We start from the raw sequence: 18,219 nt of genomic DNA, 5'->3' as shown, positions 1-18,219 counted from the left end.
CTTGGTTTGTGATATGTGGGTTACCTCAAGTGAGACACTGAAAGGATTTTCTTTTGAAGTTGAGAATTGTGTCCGTTCCTTGTGCTGTCTTAAAGAGTTAAAATGAAGGGGAGATGCACAGATGTTATTCATCGGCCTCTAACTTTGGGGCTTTTTCCCGTAAGGATTCAGATGTGGTCTGCTCTCCACTGAACCAATACTAGTGCATGACACGAGAACCCACATTCCATCTGAAACAGGAGTAAAACTATGTCTATAGCATCCAGAAGGGAGGAGGGCGTGTGTATGAGTTAAATACCTGCTTAGCTCATAAGTGCAGAAGGACTATAACACTCAAACATTGGCTTCATCACTTAGAAGATTTCTCAGAGCTTCCCACCCCCTTGGAAGTTTACATCTAAAAAGTGCCTCCATTTTATAGTTGGTCAATCTGCACAGGGATGAAAGTCACACTGAAACACTTCAAAGTAGCAAAGCACGAGCACAGACTGCACTTCACAGTTCACAGTCCATTTCTTCATAAAAACATGATTTCGTTTAGGCCTCCCAAAGCCCAAATAAAGTTTACACCAAATGCAGCAAATGGTTTGACTGCTGTTTGTTTGACATGCGATGTGCAGGCTGCCTTCAAGTTAGATGGCTTGCAGAGAGTTTTTTTCGTGGCATGTGTTAGTTGCAATGCTGAAAATGATATGGACTGAACCACATGAAGAGCGGAGCCTAGAGGTGCAGGCACAAGGCATGAGTACGGGGCAGGGTCTGAGTGAGGCTGGCCGACAGGATTAATTCAGCAGTCAAACAAAATGACTTCTCACCCAAATCTAGTGCCTCAGCTCTTTAAACTGTGTATATGAAAGGAAATTAGTGTGCGTCGTGTTGATAATCTGCTACAGTGGCAGCAATCTCGCCAGAGTCAGAAGGTCGCGGGTTCAAGTCCCACTTCAGAGACTTGAGCATAAAATCCAGGCTGACAGTCCAGTGCAGTGCTGAGGGAGTGCTGCACTGTCGGAGGTGCCGTCTTTCAGATGAGACGTTAAATCGAGGCCCTGTCTTCCCTTTCAGGTGGATGTAAAAGATCCCATGGCCACTATTTTGAAGAAGAGCAGGGGAGTTCTCCCCAGTGTCCTGGTCAATATTTAGTCCGCAAGCAACACCACTAAAACAGATTATCTGGTCATCATCGCACTGCTGTTTGTGGGAGCTTGCTGTGTGTAATTTGGCTGCCGCATTTCCCACATTAAAACAGTGACTACACTTCAAAAGTCCTTCACTGGCTGCAAAGCACTTTGGGACATCCTGGGATTTTTTTTTTTTATACGTTCCTGGGATGTGGGTGTCACTGGCAAGGCCAGCCTTTATTGCCCATCAGTAATTGCCCTCGAGAAGGTGGTGGCGAGCCGCCTTCTTGAACCGCTGCAGTCCGTGTGACGAAGGTACTCCCAGTGCTGTTAGGGAGAGAGTTCCAGGATTTTGACCCAGCGACAATGAGTCAGGATGGTGTGTGACTTGGAGGGGAACTTGGAGGTGGTGGTGTTCCCTGCTGCCCTTGTCCTTCTAGGTGGTAGAGGTCACGGGTTTGGGAGGTGCTGTCAAAGAAGTTTCTGCATAAGGCGCTACATAAATGCAAGTTATTTCTTGCTTTGCACATGTACAGCGCCATTGGAAGTTGTGCCAAGCATTCATACCTGGCTGGGAGAGACATGAGTGGGTTTGCAATCAGCTGTCATTCTGAAAATGGCTCAAAGCCTCCGGAAACTCTGGCTTCACACTATCTTCAGATTTCAGAATTCAAACTGAATGGTCATTCCAACCATTAGAACAGGAGAGGGGAGGGCAAACATCTCAAGAGACAATAGGAGATTTAGTAAAAGACAAAGGAAAAGACCTACATTTCTACAGCGCCTTTTACGACCTCAGATGTCCCAAACTGCTTTACAGTGAGTGAAGTACTTTTGAAGTGTCGTCACAGTTGTAATGTAGAGAAAGGCGGCAATATCGATACAAGAACAGAAATGAGGGCCTAAAAATTTGAATGCGCAGCACCTGTCTTCGGGCTGCAGGACCTAATATGGCGTGCTGCACGCATATGCTTAGTTTGCGCCGGATGAGCGCCGCTGCCCGAATTGTTCGGCGCACAGCAACCAAACCAATAATCCTTAAAGGGGCTGCCGGAGGCCGCCACCAAAAAGGTGAGTTTAAACATTTTTTTCCCCTCACCTGAATGTGGAGCCATGAGGCGCAGCAGCGCTCCTCCCGGCCACTGCTCACGCCAACTCAGCACCGCCCGATCGCCTCCCGAATGTGCTCCCCTCCACCACCGCTGGGGCCGTGACTGGTGCCTGAACCTCGCCGTGCTATCCGAACGTGGCTGGCGGGTCCATTTGCCGCAGACCTGCCGCTGGCCGCATGAGGGCACGCGCGCTTTACAGGGATTGTGCCCCAACTCAGGCACCATCCAATTCCTAGGCCAGGGAGCGTATGTACAAGATAGGGACAGAGGCAAATAGAGAGGCACAGACAGAGCAGCGACAGAGCATTATAAAGGGACATGAAAACAGAAAATGCTGGAGATACTCAGCAGGCCAGGCAGCATCTGTGGAGAGAGAAACAGAGTTAACGTTTCAGGTCGATGACCCTTCGTCAGAACTGGAAAAAAAGCAGGAAATGGAACAGGTTTTTAAGCAAGTGTAGGGGCTGGGAAAGGGGATGAAAGAGCAAAAGGGAAGGTCTGTTCTTTCACCCCCTCCCCCCTTTCCCAGCCCCTGAACTTGCTTAAAAATCTGTTCCATTTCCTGCTTTTTTCCAGTTCTGACGAAGGGTCATCGACCTGAAATGTTAACTCTGTTTCTCTCTCCACAGATGCTGCCTGGCCTGCTGAGTGTCTCCAACATTTTCTGTTTTTATTTCAGATTTCCAGCATCTGCAGTATTTTCTTTTTTTTTGTTAAAGGGACACTTGTGTGAATGTGATAGACGTCGATGAAAGAAAAAATTATAATTAGGATAAGAATAAGACATGTTGAAAAATGGAGTATTACCGTGTATCTGGTTACAACTGGAATCCAATTCTTTTCTTACTATAATCTCCATCATGATTCCATTGTAAAAATGACTGGTCATTGATGAAATGCTCCTTCCATCTAATTGTACGTAAAGAGACTGGGATACGCTACACATTGCATCAGGGATTTTTTTTTATTCGTTTATGGGATGTGGGCGTCGCTGGCAAGGCCAGCATTTATTGCCCATCCCTAGTTGCCCTTGAGAAGGTGGTGGTGAGCCGCCTTCTTGAACCGCTGCAGTCCATGTGATGAAGATACTACCTGAGGTGGCAAGGGCAGAATCTGAACTCAGCGCTCCCTTCCTCAGTCCTTGGCCCAACCAAAAGGACATTAACCAATGTAAATATTTCAAAGCATTTTATTTTTCAGGAAACCCCATTCAATGATCTCCTTTCTCCCAAAACATATTCTCACTTCCTCCTGAAAAAAGTGAGGCCCTGCTGGGGTTTCGTTCCGCATGCACTGTCATGTACTTCAGTCAGGTAGTTATTGTTCATATGTGAATGTCGGTGGGCTATTCCACTGTGGTGTGCAGGTAAGCTCAATCCTCTCCTCCCCTGACATGCACATTTGTGCACTTTTGGCCAAAGCCACTGAATAACTGTAAGGAACTGGAACCCCGGCAGATTCCACACCAACCCCCCCACCCCCCACAACCCCCGCCCCACAGCGCCGAGGCCAATTTTAGTGCTTTAGCCGAGATCAGTTCTCTGAGCAGAGATTAGGGATCAAATCTGTGCCAGGCATCACAACAGGTACTGGAGTTCGCAACTCAGCTCTTTGGGAAGCTTAAACGGGCTTACTTCACAGAAGAAAGAAGACAGGTATAAAGCTGCAATACTGTGAAGATACCACTAACACCCGAAGAGGTTTATTGGTGGAGATTTACCGAGCTCAGAGCGGCCACTATATAAATTGTCCAGGTCCGATTGCATTACTCAATAAACAGTTACGTTTTGTGCGGTTATGTTGGGCTGCTTTGTCTTGTGAATTTGCGACAGTTCGTAACTGGGCTGAAGCTGGTCCACACTTATTTCATTCAGGGGGCCCCCCTACAGCTATCAGACATTAAAGAGTTTAACTGGGTTTTCACGGCAGTAACACACACAAATTAAAAAACAAGTAACCAATACTCAGACACAGACACACACGAGTCCATATTCCAAAGAGGTTGGCAGAGGGGAATATGGGAGGGTGAGATGGCAGAGAAATACACAGCAGAATTTATCTTTGAATTACTCCATCATTTTTCAGACAGGGGATTAGAGGGCAATACCAGTGTTGTGATGCTGCATCATTGCAATGGGTAGACTTGCTGGTTAATGCTTTATGTTTTTGACCTACTGCAATGTATATGGGATGAATCTTAGAACAGAGAGATGGTAAGTGTTTTAAAAAAAAATAAAGGTAACACTTGTACCCTGTAGGTGATTTCATCCAGTCTCCTCCCATCATCCCAGTTCACCTCCGTTCAGACCGTAAGGGTGACCCCGAGCTTCCGGTCGCCTGTCACTTTAATTCTCCCCTCCACTCCCACTCTGACCTCTTACACTGTTCCAATAAAGCCCAACGTAAGCTCGAGGAACAGCAGCTCATCTTTCGATTAGGCACTTTACAGCCTTCAGACTCAACGTCGAGTTCAACAATTTCAGACTATAACCCCCCAATTTTTCAGGTGGCAGCTGTTGATGATTCTGCCGTCCCCATTTGTGACATTTTCTCTCTCCTGAGTTCAATCCTAGCACAGACTGTGCCTTCAGTTCCTTCCTCCGCCCCCCCCCTTTCCCTGCCCCTGCACCTGCTTAAAACCTGTTACATCTCCAACTTTTTCCAGTTCTGACGAAGGGTCATCGACCTGAAACCTTAACTCTGTTTCTCTCTCCACGGACGCTGCCTGACCTGCTGAGTGTTTCCAGCGTTTTCTGTTGTTAACCTAGTTAATTTGCTTGGTGCAGTTTGTGTGGGGGTCAGGCAGGGGTTGGTTACTCATTTCTAACAAGACTAAATCTAGCCTGGAAAGAAAGTGGATCTGATTGTCCTGCCCTTAGCACCCCATGTGTGCCAGTTTCTAGCGCATTGGGATTACTGCCAGCTCTCCATCCCTTTGCACATGGCACACATTTCTTGAGGCTGAACAGACAGGGGCAAGAGGTTCCCACCCGAAACGGGCAGGAGCATCGGAATCCCACGCAAACAACGTGCGCGTGACATAATAGCGCCTCTTGCATCATATTTTGGGTCTAATGCTGGGCGGTTGCCCGGTTTCTAAGATACCCATGGCAACTAACTGGGTGTTAGGCGTTGCTAGGTGCTGGTGAGACTGGAGGATCTTCACCAAGTTTCAGGTAGGTTGGGGGACTGGATGGACAGTGCAGCCCCCAGTGCTGCACTCACTCACTCACTTTCTATTGCTGAGATTTCTGTCTCACAGCCCCCTCCTGTGATTGATTCATCACTGGCTGACTCCCAGGCAGTAGTCCAGCCCAGTGTTAGCCCGGGACATTTAAATGAGCAGAACCTGGAAAACAAGCGGACTCAGCAGAGATCACGTCAGGATGGAGCACGTCTTACACCGGTGGTGAAAGGAAATCCTAACGGGAAGCAATGATAATATACAGATTCGGTTTCAACCAGCAGATGACGACATTGTTCCCTAAATTAGATAAAGAATGAAACTTTGTGACACTAGTTGCTGCGGTGGGCTAACACACTGACTGGGGTGGTGGATTATCACTGGCTGGGATGGTGCGTTATCACTGACTGGGATGGTGCGTTATCACTGACTGGGGTTGGGGGTTATCACTGACTGGGGTTGGGGGGTATCACTGACTGGGGTTTAGGGTTATCACTGACTGGGGTCGGGGGTTATCACTGACTGGGGTTGGGGGTTATCACTGACTAGGGGTGGGGGTTGTCACTGACTGGGGTCGGGGGTTATCACTCACTGGGGTTGGGGGTTATCACTGACTGGGGTCGGGGGTTATCACTGACTGGGGTCGGGGGTTATCACTGACTGGGGTCGGGGGTTATCACTGACTGGGGTCGGGGGTTATCACTGACTGGGGTCGGGGGTTATCACTGACTGGGGTCGGGGGTTATCACTGACTGGGGTCGGGGGTTATCACTGACTGGGGTCAGGGGTTATCACTGACTGGGGTCGGGGGTTATCACTGACTGGGGTTGGGAGTTATCACTTCCTTTTAGCTCTGAAGCTTCAATTTAAATGCAGAAGTCTCTTCTCTCTGCTGGCTGTGAGGGTCCTAAGTGAAATGGGTTTGGCCACTTTAACCATACCTCTGAATTAACTGTCTTACTCACTGTACTCTTTCACTCAAAGAGGCAACAAAAAGTCCCCTTCCACCGTGGCACAGCTGATTAAAGTGATGAATAGTTGAGCCATAGCGATCAGGACAGTCCCAGGATCAGTGCTGACACTAGCCTCAGTGTCTTGGGTTAGAAAGGGATTACCAGGCAGAGTTGCTGCTCCCAGTCGCTATCTAGAGAAACAGACATGCTGATGTTGGATTGAGATAACATTGCACTTGAGTGTGACGCCCAGTCAGTGATAATCCACCACACCAATCAGTCATGCAAATCATGAAAGCATCCACTTTTTTTTTACCGATTGCAGCGTGTTATGATTTTTATTTCCAGTACAAGAGAGTCAAAACAGCAACACAAACTCAAAATGACTGCTGCCGATAACAGCAGACAGGCTGCTGAGCTTGGGACTTTTCCTACATTCAAGCTGGTATAAAAACCTAAGTTGTTGTTGTTGAGTGCAAATGACTTTTGTTAACATCTTAAAATAGCAGAGGAATGTCACATGACAGTATTAACTGTTTGTCCCTAATTGTCACCACCTGCAATTTGTATCCCGGTGTGTTTTAAGGTTTTAAAGACAGAGCCGCTTTGCGATGTACAGCAGGTCGAGCAGCATCTTAAAAGGGTAAAGACAGGGGAATGTTTTGGGTGGGACCCCCTTTACCAGAACTTGGCTCCGAGGTTTTGTTTCAATGGCACTGACTCATCTTTATCCCTTGCCATGAAGCACATATTCAGAGCTGCTTTCGAGCTGTTGGCTCTTTTGAAGCTGCTGGTCAGTTTTTTGCTAGTTTTCTAGGCTGGCATGCATCAGGTTGGGTGGCACTTGAAGTGCCATAACCTACAGGGCTACAGACCAGGAGCTGGAAAGTGGGATTAGGGTGGATAGCTCTTTTTCGGCCGGCACAGACACAATGGGCCGAATGGCCTCCTTCAGTGCCATAAATTTCTACGATTCTGTGATATCCTATGACTGTATTACCCTCATCCAGAACGGTGGCTGTAGGGGTGCTACACCTAGCCTCAGCACCCCTGGACTGAAGAAGGGAAATAAATCAAGGCAGGGTTCCTGCTTCTGACTGCCACTCAGTGTTCCCTTACGGAAGGACGTGATGCCCCAGTGGCCGAATAGCCTGCTTATACGCCAGGAATGACCACTCTGGATGAGGGTAATACAGTCATAGGATATCATAGAAATTTATGTCACAGAAGGAGGCCATTCGGCCCATCGTGTCTGTGCCGGCCGAAAAAGAGCTATCCAGCCTAATCCCACTTTCCAGCTCTTGGTCCGTAGCCCTGTAGGTTACGGCACTTCAAGTGCATATCCAAGTACTTTTTAAACGTGATGAGGGCTTCTGCCTCTGCCAGCCTTTCAGGCAGTGAGTTCCAACCCCCACCACCCTCTGGGTGAAAAAATGTTCTCCTCAACTCCCCTCTCAACCTCCAACCAATCACTTTAAATCTATGCCCCCTGGTTATTGACCTCTCTGCTAAGGAAAATAGGTCCTTCCTATCCACTCTATCTAGGCCCGTCATAATTTTATACACTTCAATTACGTCTCCCCTCAGCCTCTTCTGTTCCAAAGAAAACAACCCCAGCCAATCCAATCTGTCCTCATAGCTACAATTCTCCAGTCCTGGCAACATCCTCGTAAATCTCCTCTGTACCCTCGCTAGTGCATCTTTCTGTAATGTGGTGACCAGAACTGTATGCAGTACACTAGCTGTGGCCTAACTAGTGTTTTATACAGTTCAAGCATAATCTCCCTGCTCATATATTCTATGCCTCGGCTAATAAAGGAAAGTATCCCGTATGCCTTCTTAACCACCTTATCTACCTGTCCTGCTACCTTCAGGGATCTGTGGACATGCACTCCAAGGTTCCTCTGTTCCTCTACACTTCTCAGTATCCTACCATTTATTGTGTATTCCCTTTCCTTGTTAGCCCTCCCCAAGTCACATCTCAATCACATAACATCACTGCAGGAGTTCCTCAGGGCAGTGTCCTAGGCCCAACCATCGTCAGCTGTTTCATCAATGACCTTCCCTCCATCATAAGGTCAGAAGTGGGGATGTTCGCTGATGATTGCACACTGTTCAGCACCATTCGAGACTTGTCAGATACTGACGCAGTCTGTGTCCATATGCAGCAAGACCTGGACAACATTCAGACTTGGGCTGACAAGTGGCAAGTAACATTCGCACCACACAAGTGCCAGGCAATGACCATCTCCAACAAGCGAGACTCTAACCATCTCCCCTTGACAGTCAATGGCATTACCATCGCTGAATCCCCCACTATTAACAGCCTGGGGGTTACCATTGATCAGAAACTGAACTGGACCAGCCATATAAATACTGTGGCTACAAGAGCAGGCCAGAGCCTGGGTATTCTGCGGTGAGTGTCTCACCTCTTGACTCCCCAAAGCCTTTCCACCATCTACAAGGCACAAGTCAGGAGTGTGATGGAATACTCTCCACTTGCCTGGATGAGTGCAGCTCCAACAACACTCAAGAAGCTCGACACCATTCAGGATAAAGCAGCCGCTTGATTGGCACTCCACCTTCAACATTCACTCCCTCCACCACCGGCGCACTGTGGCTGCAGTGTGTACCATCTACAAGATGCACTGCAGCAACTCGCCAAAGCTCCTTCAACAGCACCTTCCAAACCCGCAACCTCTACCACTTAGAAGGACAAGGGCAGCAGACGCATGGGAACATCACCACCTACAAGTTCCCCTCCAAGCCACACACCATCCTGACTTGGACCTGTATCACCGTTCCTTCACTGTCGCTGGGCCAAAATCCTGGAACTCCCTTCCTAACAGCATTGTGGGTGTACCTACACCATATGGACTGCAGCGGTTCAAGAAGGTGGCTCACCACCATCTTCTCAAGGGCAATTAGGGATGGCACTAAATGCAGGCCTAGCCAGTGACGCCCACATCCCATCAATGAATTTAAAAAAAATGCATTACCTCACACTTCTCCAGATTGAATTCCATTTGCCACTTTTCTGCCCACCTGGCCAATCCATTGGGCAGTCATGGGTCTGTGATTCCCTACACAGTGAGCTCCTGGGTCTCAACCATAGTGTCCTCGGCAGGTGCCGAGTGGAGTGCACATCCTAGAGGGAGGGAGGGAAAATCCAAGGGCCACTCAAGACTGCTGTGCACCTCCTAATAGACCAGCATTGATGGAAGATTTTGGTTTTGCTTGGGATACAGGTGATGGTGGCAAGGCTGAGGCAAGTATGGAGGAAGAAAATAACAAAGTGATTTCAAAGCAAAAAGCATGCCGGAAAGTGAAAAGGACAGTAAAGGGGCACTGCTCTTAAAAACAGTCCTGTACTAAGCAAACATCTGCATCACCGAACCACTTGTGACCTCCTCACAATCAGCGATAGCCAGCTGTTCTGCCTTTATTCCCAACCCAAAATAACACGTTTGTCCAATGCATTAAAAAAAAAGCCAGTGTCCCTTTAATGTCCTAAAGGGTTAATGATTTTTGGACTCGTTACTGAAACAGTGCTCTTTCTAACTATGTAGATGGCATTCAAGTGGTGATCTTATGAACGGATTAGGCATCCTTTGCGGACAAAGTGCAAATCTAATCCTTAATAAATCTTCTTTGACTAACTTTTCTTTAAGTTGCGATTTCTCAATTAATCAGATGTATTAAATTCCCCCCCTGCACAAGAATGCAGCTTGACTGCAGAGAAGTGCTCACCTGTTCAGGCATTCCCTAATCTAATCATACACTCTGATGCATTAGCAATCCCCCCACCCACTCCCATTGTACAACATCCCCGATTCAATTCCGATTGAAGCCCCTGCCCCGGCTTTGCGTTCCCTCAATCATTACTTTCGAGTACAGGAATGCGCTGTCACGTCCCGCCGTGAGAGACATCACATTTCAGCAGGGTCATCATCACTGCTGTGGGCTTGTTCCGCTTTTCCTTCCACTCAACTGCTGATTAAATGATTAATGGGCGCCGGGCTATCGATTTGGCCGCGTTTTGCCTGCAGTTTACAGAGGTTCTGATCCCAGCCAGGGTTTACTTCCCTGGGCCAATTAGTTATGCATTTATCAGCTTTCAATCCGTGTCCTGAACGTGCGGCACCCACCTGCTTCTCAGTCTCCACTTTGATGAGCGTGGACTCCAATTCTTCAATGTCGGTCTTGAGGTTGCAGCACTCCGACTCCAGCTTGCATTTCTGGGCGTTCAGCTCGGCGCTGCAGATCTCCTCCTCCAGCAGCCGCTCGTTCAGCTCGGCGACCTGCGACTCCAGCTCCAACTTCACCTTCAGCAACTGCGTGCAGCGCTGCCCAATGTCAGCGAGGTTCTCCTGCTCCTGTGAAGATGATTGGCAGCTGTTCAGGGCCGGACTCCGATGATTTACAGTCTGCATTGTCTCTGTGTGCATAGAATCAGGGGGCTGTGTGTGTGTGTGAGAGAGAGAGAGAGAGAGAGAGAGAGCATTCCTCACTAAATGAAGACCAGCTTCCAATTCAGAACAGTAGAGTTGACTGTGCAAAGAAAACTAGACTGCCTAGCCTCTATTCTGCACCGACAGATCCAGTTACAACATCAACACACGGCATAGCTCCACTCCGAAGGAAAATGAAAGCTCCCATCTTCTTGTATCTGCCTTTCCGACCCAGCTTGACAGGGGCAGCAGGAGATGGTGTCCACCCTGCAAGGAGTTACTTCACCCCAGACAACCGTTCAAAACAATTGGACGCTGTTCTTTAAAAGGGGGTTAGATGCTATTGCAACTGTGCAATGAAATCCAAGTGCATAGCTTTTTCAGAAATGTGTCCGTGCTGCTAATAATGGTTATGTTTCATTTGCCTTCTCTCTCTCTCTCTCTAAAGTTGGCAAGCAGCCAAACAAAAGGAGCCTCTACACATGCCCCGAGACCGCAGCAGGTATAGCCAAGGAGACAAATGGAAACACTTTCTTCCCCTCTGTAACCACTTCAATACCCAAATACTTTAATATTCTCAGAGGGGCCACGGGAATACAAAAACCAACTGACAATCCGGCTTCTGAAAAAGCTACTCTCCCCGCCGGGACCTCCTTTTAAAGTTACGAGGGACTGGCGTTCACATTTTAAGCTTCCTTATGGTTGCTTTTTTTTCAAGCAGTCATGTTCTGATGAGGTCACTGGGGGATACTGGCCTGTGCGAGTTACTGGGGCAGCAGTGAGCTCAATGAGCATGTCCAAGCTGAAGCTGACGGATTCTGGGTTCCATGACTTGTTCGTTCACTCAGCTTCTTTACCCTGCCCGGGCTCTGTTGCTTTTCTTTAAGACACTTCTCCTGATGATGATGATGCCATCAAGCACTTGCTGTTTTTTAAAAACACCAGCAAATTGGAAAGAATCAGAACGCTGCTTACATTGATGAGGGGAAAAAATTATTCCCTCGGGCGAGTGGGTCAATAACCAGAGGTCATAGAATCAAAATCATTGGATAAAGATCTAGAGGGGAGATGAGGAGATGGTTTTTCATTCAGAGTTGTCGGGATCCGGAACACTCGACCTGAAAAGGTGGTGGAGGATGATTCCATAAATAATTTTAACAGGGAGTTTGATAGGTACTTGAGAATTTACAGGGTTAGGAACAAAAAGCGGGGCTGTGGGTCTAAGCACGACTGCTCTTTCAAAGAGCCAGCACCGGCACGATGGGCCGAATGGCCTCCTTCAGTGCTGTAAGTTTCTGTGATTCTATTCTATGAATCTGTAATTCCTGACTGATAAGATCCCCCCCCCCCCCTTCCCTCTTCTGAAGGTGCTGGGGACATTTCCACAGGCCCTCCAGTGCCTTATCTAGGTGGCCATTCATGACATGTGAGCCGAGACAGTGAGTGCCATGATATTCTACCATGGAGGGCTTCACAGCCAAGCTCGATCCTATTCTCACCCGACATCCACACACATGTACTTTCCAGTAAAGGGGTCACTGAACAGTAATCAGGAGCGGGAACTCTAACCAATTTCCTTGCCTCCCCTAGCGCCAACTGTGAGTGTAGAGCGGGAATTAAACTTAGGACCTCCTGGTCTGTATGGCTTAGGCCATTGAGAGCTCGATAGAGTAAAACAAAGGTGGTGGTGAAACTCTTAAAGCAAACAACTTATCATAGAATCTTACAGTACAGTAGGAAGCCATTCGGCCCATCGTGCCAGTGCTGACTCTTTGAAAGAGCTGTCCAATTAGTCCCACTCCCCTGCTCTTTCCCCATAGCCCTGCACATTTTTCCTTTACAAGTACATATCCAATTCCCTTTGGAAAGTGATTACTGAATCTGCTCCCACCGCCCTTTCAGGCAGCGCGTTCCCGATCATAACAACTTGCTGCGTAAAATAATTACTCCTCATCTCCAACTTCACAAAACTAAAAGGCAGAAGCATATTGTAGAATAACTATAAATTAACAATAATGACATTAAAAATGAAGAATCAAATGTTCAAAAGCACAACTTAATCATTCTATTCTCCAGAAAACATTTTTAATTCTACTTGTGTTTTACTAATGCCCAAAATGATACTTTAAAACAGATGGTCAACATTACACACTAATAATTTTGAATATCGAATTCAATGTCGAATAAAAGATAACTAACTGTCTACACGCCACACAAAAGATTGACAGCGACGTGCCTACAAGTCCAGGGAATACAGTGAAAACAGAGACACAAGAAGTGCCTGGGAAACTCAAACACCAGGCACACTGGGTTACATCTGACTGTCAGGGTAACCATGCGTTGGGCTGTGGGAAGCTTGGGAATCACCGGCGCTTAAATGCACAGGATTACAGAAACTAGACACCGTGAACAGACAGACCAACTGGGGAGCTGGTTATTGAGTGTCCGAGATAACACGAGAATCAGGAAACTTGGCATCCATGGAAACCCGAGGCATGAGATCATCCCGGGGGGTGAAATACCGAGCCAAGGTGGAGCACTGGGAAAGCAGCTGCCACAGATAGCCGAGGAACACGGATTCAGGCAAATCAAACATTGAGACCACACATTTAAACGGTGACTTTATACTGTGCTGGGCGCTGCCTTCTGGAGTCTCAAACAGCCGCAACATTCACAGGACACAGTGCACCCCAAATCTTTCATTTATTGCAGCTTCCCTCCTTCATCTTTTGGAAATGCACCGACAATACTTCACAGGGCAACTAAAGGGTTAAATGACGCCTCATCACAATTTCTGACAACCCCCCCCCCCCCCAGTATTTGCTGCACCGCCTGAGAAAGGAGCCTTAGGACCTTGCCCCAAATCTCAAAAAATACGACTCAACACCCCCAACCCTTCCCCGCCACAAAGCAGGCAGTGGTGCCCGTGTTTCCATCACATATTGAAACCATTGCCACGTTCTAATGAGCTCCATTTCTCCAGCATTTTCTGTTTTTATTCTATTTCAATGTTGTGAGGTTTGAGAGCTCCCAAAGAAACGCCCTTCACCAGGCAGCAGCTCACAAAGGGTTAAGTTCCGAGTGCTCAAGGCGGGCTGAACTTGTACCTACAGAACAAGGCACAAGCCAACTGTCTTCAATTACACTCTACCCGAGCAGCAAACTCAGTGCAACCGACTTCAGCTTGCCTCTCCCTCCCAAGCCCTGCTCATTGGCCAACCTGACAAGCGGCTTCGAACAGTGCGCTCCATTCTCCCACGCAGGCTAAGTGAAAAGCCAGTTAGTTGCCTCAAAGAGGGGGGGGGGGAATGCACAAGTGAAAGGGAATACGTACGGCGGCGATCCTCTCCTCCAGGGTCACGCTGTAGTTATCCCAGTCCAGATCTTCTGGTTCGGCCTCCAGCTCCACTCCGTCCGCTGCTTCTGACTCATCGGACAGAGACCGTGATCTCCGCAAGCTCAGAATTCTTGACATTTCTCCACTGCCACGACTGTGAGCCTCCCCCACTCCTCCTCCTCTTCCTCCTCCTCTTCAAAGCGCACACCTGCCTGACGAGCGGTGAACCAGCAGGACAAGGCTCTACTTGATTCACTGGGACTGCAGCACCCAGCCTCTTGGGTTAGAAAGGTGGCGAGTTCCCCTCCCCCCCCCCTGTGGCTACACCTGACGGCTCGACCCTCGCCTCGGGAGGTTTTTTCCCCTCTCTCTTTGTTGATTTGTTTTCTTTCTCTCGGCCGATACCTTTGCTCTCCCTCTCTGTCTGTCTGCTCTCTGCCTTGAACACGTGCCATCAAAGTCGAACAACCGCTCCTGCTATTTGACACTTCCACAAGCCACAACAAGCTGACTCAGCAGCTCACTTAATGGAACGTCTTCTCCCAGAAAGTCATTGTTATCAGTCGAAGCGCCGGCGTCCCCACAGACACCATACTCTACACAGCTTCCTTTTAATGTTGTTACATTCCATCAATCTTCAGTTTAGTGCAGGTGCTCTATTCATGCACCATGTCCCCCACCTCAGCTCCCTTTAGGCTATGCTATTAAGAATAGGATAACTGGATGCTTTATAGGCCCAATGAATCAATAGGTGGCAACTCGATTGTGAACTTCATTGGTAACCAGAGAGCGGAATATTCCCTGCCTACTCCAACCCCTCCACTAAATTAAACCGAGGCCCCGTCTGCTCTCTCAGGTGGACATAAAAGATCCCACGGGCACTATTTCGAAGATGAGCAGGGGAGTTATCCCCGGTGTCCTGGCCGATATTTATCCCTCAACCAACATAACAAAAACAGATGATCTGGTCACTATCACATTGCTGTTTGTGGGAGCTTGCTGTGCGCAAATTGGCTGCCGCGTTTCCCACATTACAACAGTGACTACACTCCAAAAGTACTCCATTGGCTGTAAAGCGCTTTGAGACGTCCCTGCGTGTAGTTTTTTGCTCTCAAAAAGCAGAATTTATATTATAGCAGGAAAGCCACCAATATTCCACATATATTATTTCCAGGCTCACACACACCTGACAACGTATGAAGCTGCTTTCTACTTTAAACAGCCTATTGCATTTAAAAAAAACTATACTTCCATGTATTTCAGAACAGCGTAGAATTGAGATCAGAATTTAAAAATCCTCGCACCATGGTTTTATACATTATTAATTTTGGCCCCATGAAACTATACTTGATGAGAGTGAATATGTTACTATCAATGCAAGTTAGATAAACGCTGCAAAATGGAAGGGTTGGTTGTTCAGGAACCACTGGTCACAGTTGAGGTGCTACAATTGATGTTAGTGCCCTTCTCCTGGAAAAGGGAAAAGAAATCTGCTCCTGATTGCCATCCAGTGCTCTTGATGAGAGCAGACGTTGTTATGAAGCCCTGACAGTCAAATAGCCTGAGACTAGGGGAGAAAATTGCAGGGCTATGGGGAAAGAGCAGGGGGGAGTGGGACTAATGGGAAAGCTCTTTCAAAGAGCCGGCACAGGCTCGATGGGCCAAATGGCCTCCTTCTGTGCTGTAAGGTTCTATCACTCTAAGTAGACTAGCCTCACACACAGAGAATGGAAATTTGGATGAGGCATTGGAGGGGGTTAGCGCAGTCAGAGGGGAAGGGGAAAAAATGAAGAAAAAAATTCTGGTCCTTCCAAACGATAGTTTGGGATACAGTACACGAGTAATCTGAGATATGATGACCTAGAAATTGGTCCGCAGCGCTACTTGGCCGGAAGTGCGCCACTTGCCATATTGAGTAAGGACAGAAAATATGCGTACTTTACTCATGCCAGAAACAGGCATAGGGGCCCTCTCCAAGATTGGTTTGCACTCTGGGAGTGCTCCCTGCCTAACTCCACATTAAAAGAACCGACCGCCACCGCACGCCCCGATTCCCACCCATCGCCGTCTCTCCCATACTAAGGGAGGGCTACACTGCTGGAGGTGCCGTCTTTCGGATGAGACATTAAACTGAGGCCTAATCTGCTCTCTCAGGTGAACATAAAAGATCTCACGGGACTATTCAAAGAAGAGCAGGGGTGTTCTCCCTGGTGCTTTGGCCAATATTTATCCCTCATCCAACACCTAAAACAGATTATCATTATTTCATTGCTGGGAGCTTGCTGTGCGCAAATTGACTGCGGCGTTTCCTACATTACAACAGTAACTACATTTCTAAAAGTGCTTCGCTGTCTGTAATGGGACGTCCTGAGGTTGTGAAAGGCGCTATAGAAATGCAAGTCTTTCTTTGTTTCTTTTTCTTTATCTGTGTCAGCACAGATCAAGGCTCAAGCGAGGCACCTTCCTAAACCAGTATCACACTAGGTAATGCATTGACCCACTGAATCATTGGGATCCTCATTTCAGAAGAATTCATTTTTTTCAGAAGATTCAGCTGTACATTTGCACAGACACATTTCATACATTTCGGTGCTAAATTGCAAATTAAATGTTTCAATTTAGAAATACAGGTCTTTGTTCTTCTGATTTACAAACACTGGATCATCTTAGAATTAAGTTTATCAAGGCAATAGGTCTTGCTGGTGCAGTTCCTTGACCTGCTAAGGTTCTGCACCATTGCATGATATGATAAAGGTCTGCACCCACATCACTAAGGCAACATCATTACAGACAACTGGCTGTATCAGTCCCTTGGCTGTGTTACGATGCCATGCTATCATTGAGTATGACAGCAGTAATGCTCAGAGTCACAAAGCAAGATTTAAGTGTAGCTCCAATTCCCACTCTAATTAGTTCCCAATCTGAGCTCCGCTAAGTGCCAGGGACGCACTGTGGTGCCTTTCCTGCAAGGAGGAGGGAAAGTTAGAGGGCTAAGAATTACAATTGTGCAGTCCCTTGCACCTTCAGATCGACGTCTATAAGGGGTGTTAGCATGGGCCGAGGAGTAGGCCAGCAACCAACTCTTTCAGTAGCAGCCCAACCAAAGATGAGGATAACTTACAGGAGAAAGAAATGTAAGAAGGGACCAGTGATTGACAACTGGTGGAGGGAGCTAAAGGAGAGATACGCAGAGGACTGTACAATGAAGTCACCTCATCACGTCACATCATGTCTGCTGCTATAAAGGAATTATTTTTTTTTACCATGGTTTATTCGGCAGAAGATATCACATTGATTGCAGTACAAACTTTCTTTTCAACACCACAGCCTTGCAGCAGCAGAAATTGTACATCAGTTGCTCCCGACTGGCTGTAACTTCCCTAACGGGGCTTACACGGCCATGCTATAGTTTAGATATAACCTCTGCATCACCTCCAACGACTCACTGGTAAACGCCAATACCCATAGTAGCACTGGGCTGTACAAGCCAGAGAGGTCCCAGATCCAATCCCTGCTCTGTCCTAAGTTAGGTGATGTCAGCCAGGACAGAGTAGGGTCGCAGTAACTGGCCTCAGCACTCGTGGGTTTAGGGAAGGGAAAAATCAGCCATAGTTCTCACTCCCGGCTACTCTCCTGTGACCACCCCCCCCCTGCTGGAAATTGTACATGTGTGGATATCGGAATGAGGATGCCCATCACAGCCGAGTAGCCTACCCAGCTCACATGGAGAACGGCCTTTAGGCCCAGATACCAGAGAGCTGCCGGCAAGACTCAGCCCCTTCAGAAGAGGGGAGAAAAATGGCAAATAAGGAAAGTCCAACTTGTACTATGAAAGTGCAACTTCTAAGCCTGTTCCTTTCTACTTGATTGAGACAATTAGAACTGAAAACTCCATCTATGCCAGATGTTGTCCACTCCATTCGAAGATCAGATAAGAAACTTGAAAGTTGCAGGCAAGCTGCAAAACTTTTTCAAAAGGGAATGGAGCTTTCAATGGTAAAGTACAGTTCATTAGGGCCACAATGTTCAGTTAATCGCCTCCCTCCGATCACCTCGATGGACTT

General features: G+C 47.6%; 1 protein-coding gene across 7 annotated transcripts in view; it reads right to left on the bottom strand.

Annotated features, from left to right (window-relative positions):
* LOC147102664 (putative uncharacterized protein MYH16) overlaps positions 1 to 18,219 on the bottom strand; it is a 589,631-nt gene that overhangs the window by 456,787 nt on the left and 114,625 nt on the right. Inside the window, exons 1-2 of one of the 7 annotated variants that reach the window (XM_085963374.1) lie at positions 14,153 to 14,308; positions 10,516 to 10,743 (exon numbers count right to left, since the gene is read on the bottom strand). The exons of 2 other annotated variants lie outside the window; for them this stretch is intronic. In XM_085963374.1, coding sequence (XP_085819500.1) covers positions 10,516 to 10,743; positions 14,153 to 14,293 — 369 coding nt within the window. In that variant the 5' untranslated portion in view covers positions 14,294 to 14,308. Of the gene's footprint in view, positions 1 to 10,515; positions 11,218 to 14,152; positions 14,309 to 18,219 lie in introns of those variants that run through there. 4 more of the 7 variants (XM_085963373.1, XM_085963371.1, XM_085963367.1 and 1 more) reach the window with 4 other exon arrangements.

The sequence above is a fragment of the Somniosus microcephalus genome, chromosome 21 (genome assembly GCF_052327205.1).
Source record: "Somniosus microcephalus isolate GS21.2 chromosome 21, FLI_Smic_1.0, whole genome shotgun sequence".
Lineage (NCBI taxonomy): Eukaryota > Metazoa > Chordata > Chondrichthyes > Squaliformes > Somniosidae > Somniosus > Somniosus microcephalus.
The sequence above is the reverse complement of the archived record's forward strand: the minus strand, read 5'-3'. Positions and strand labels throughout refer to the sequence as shown.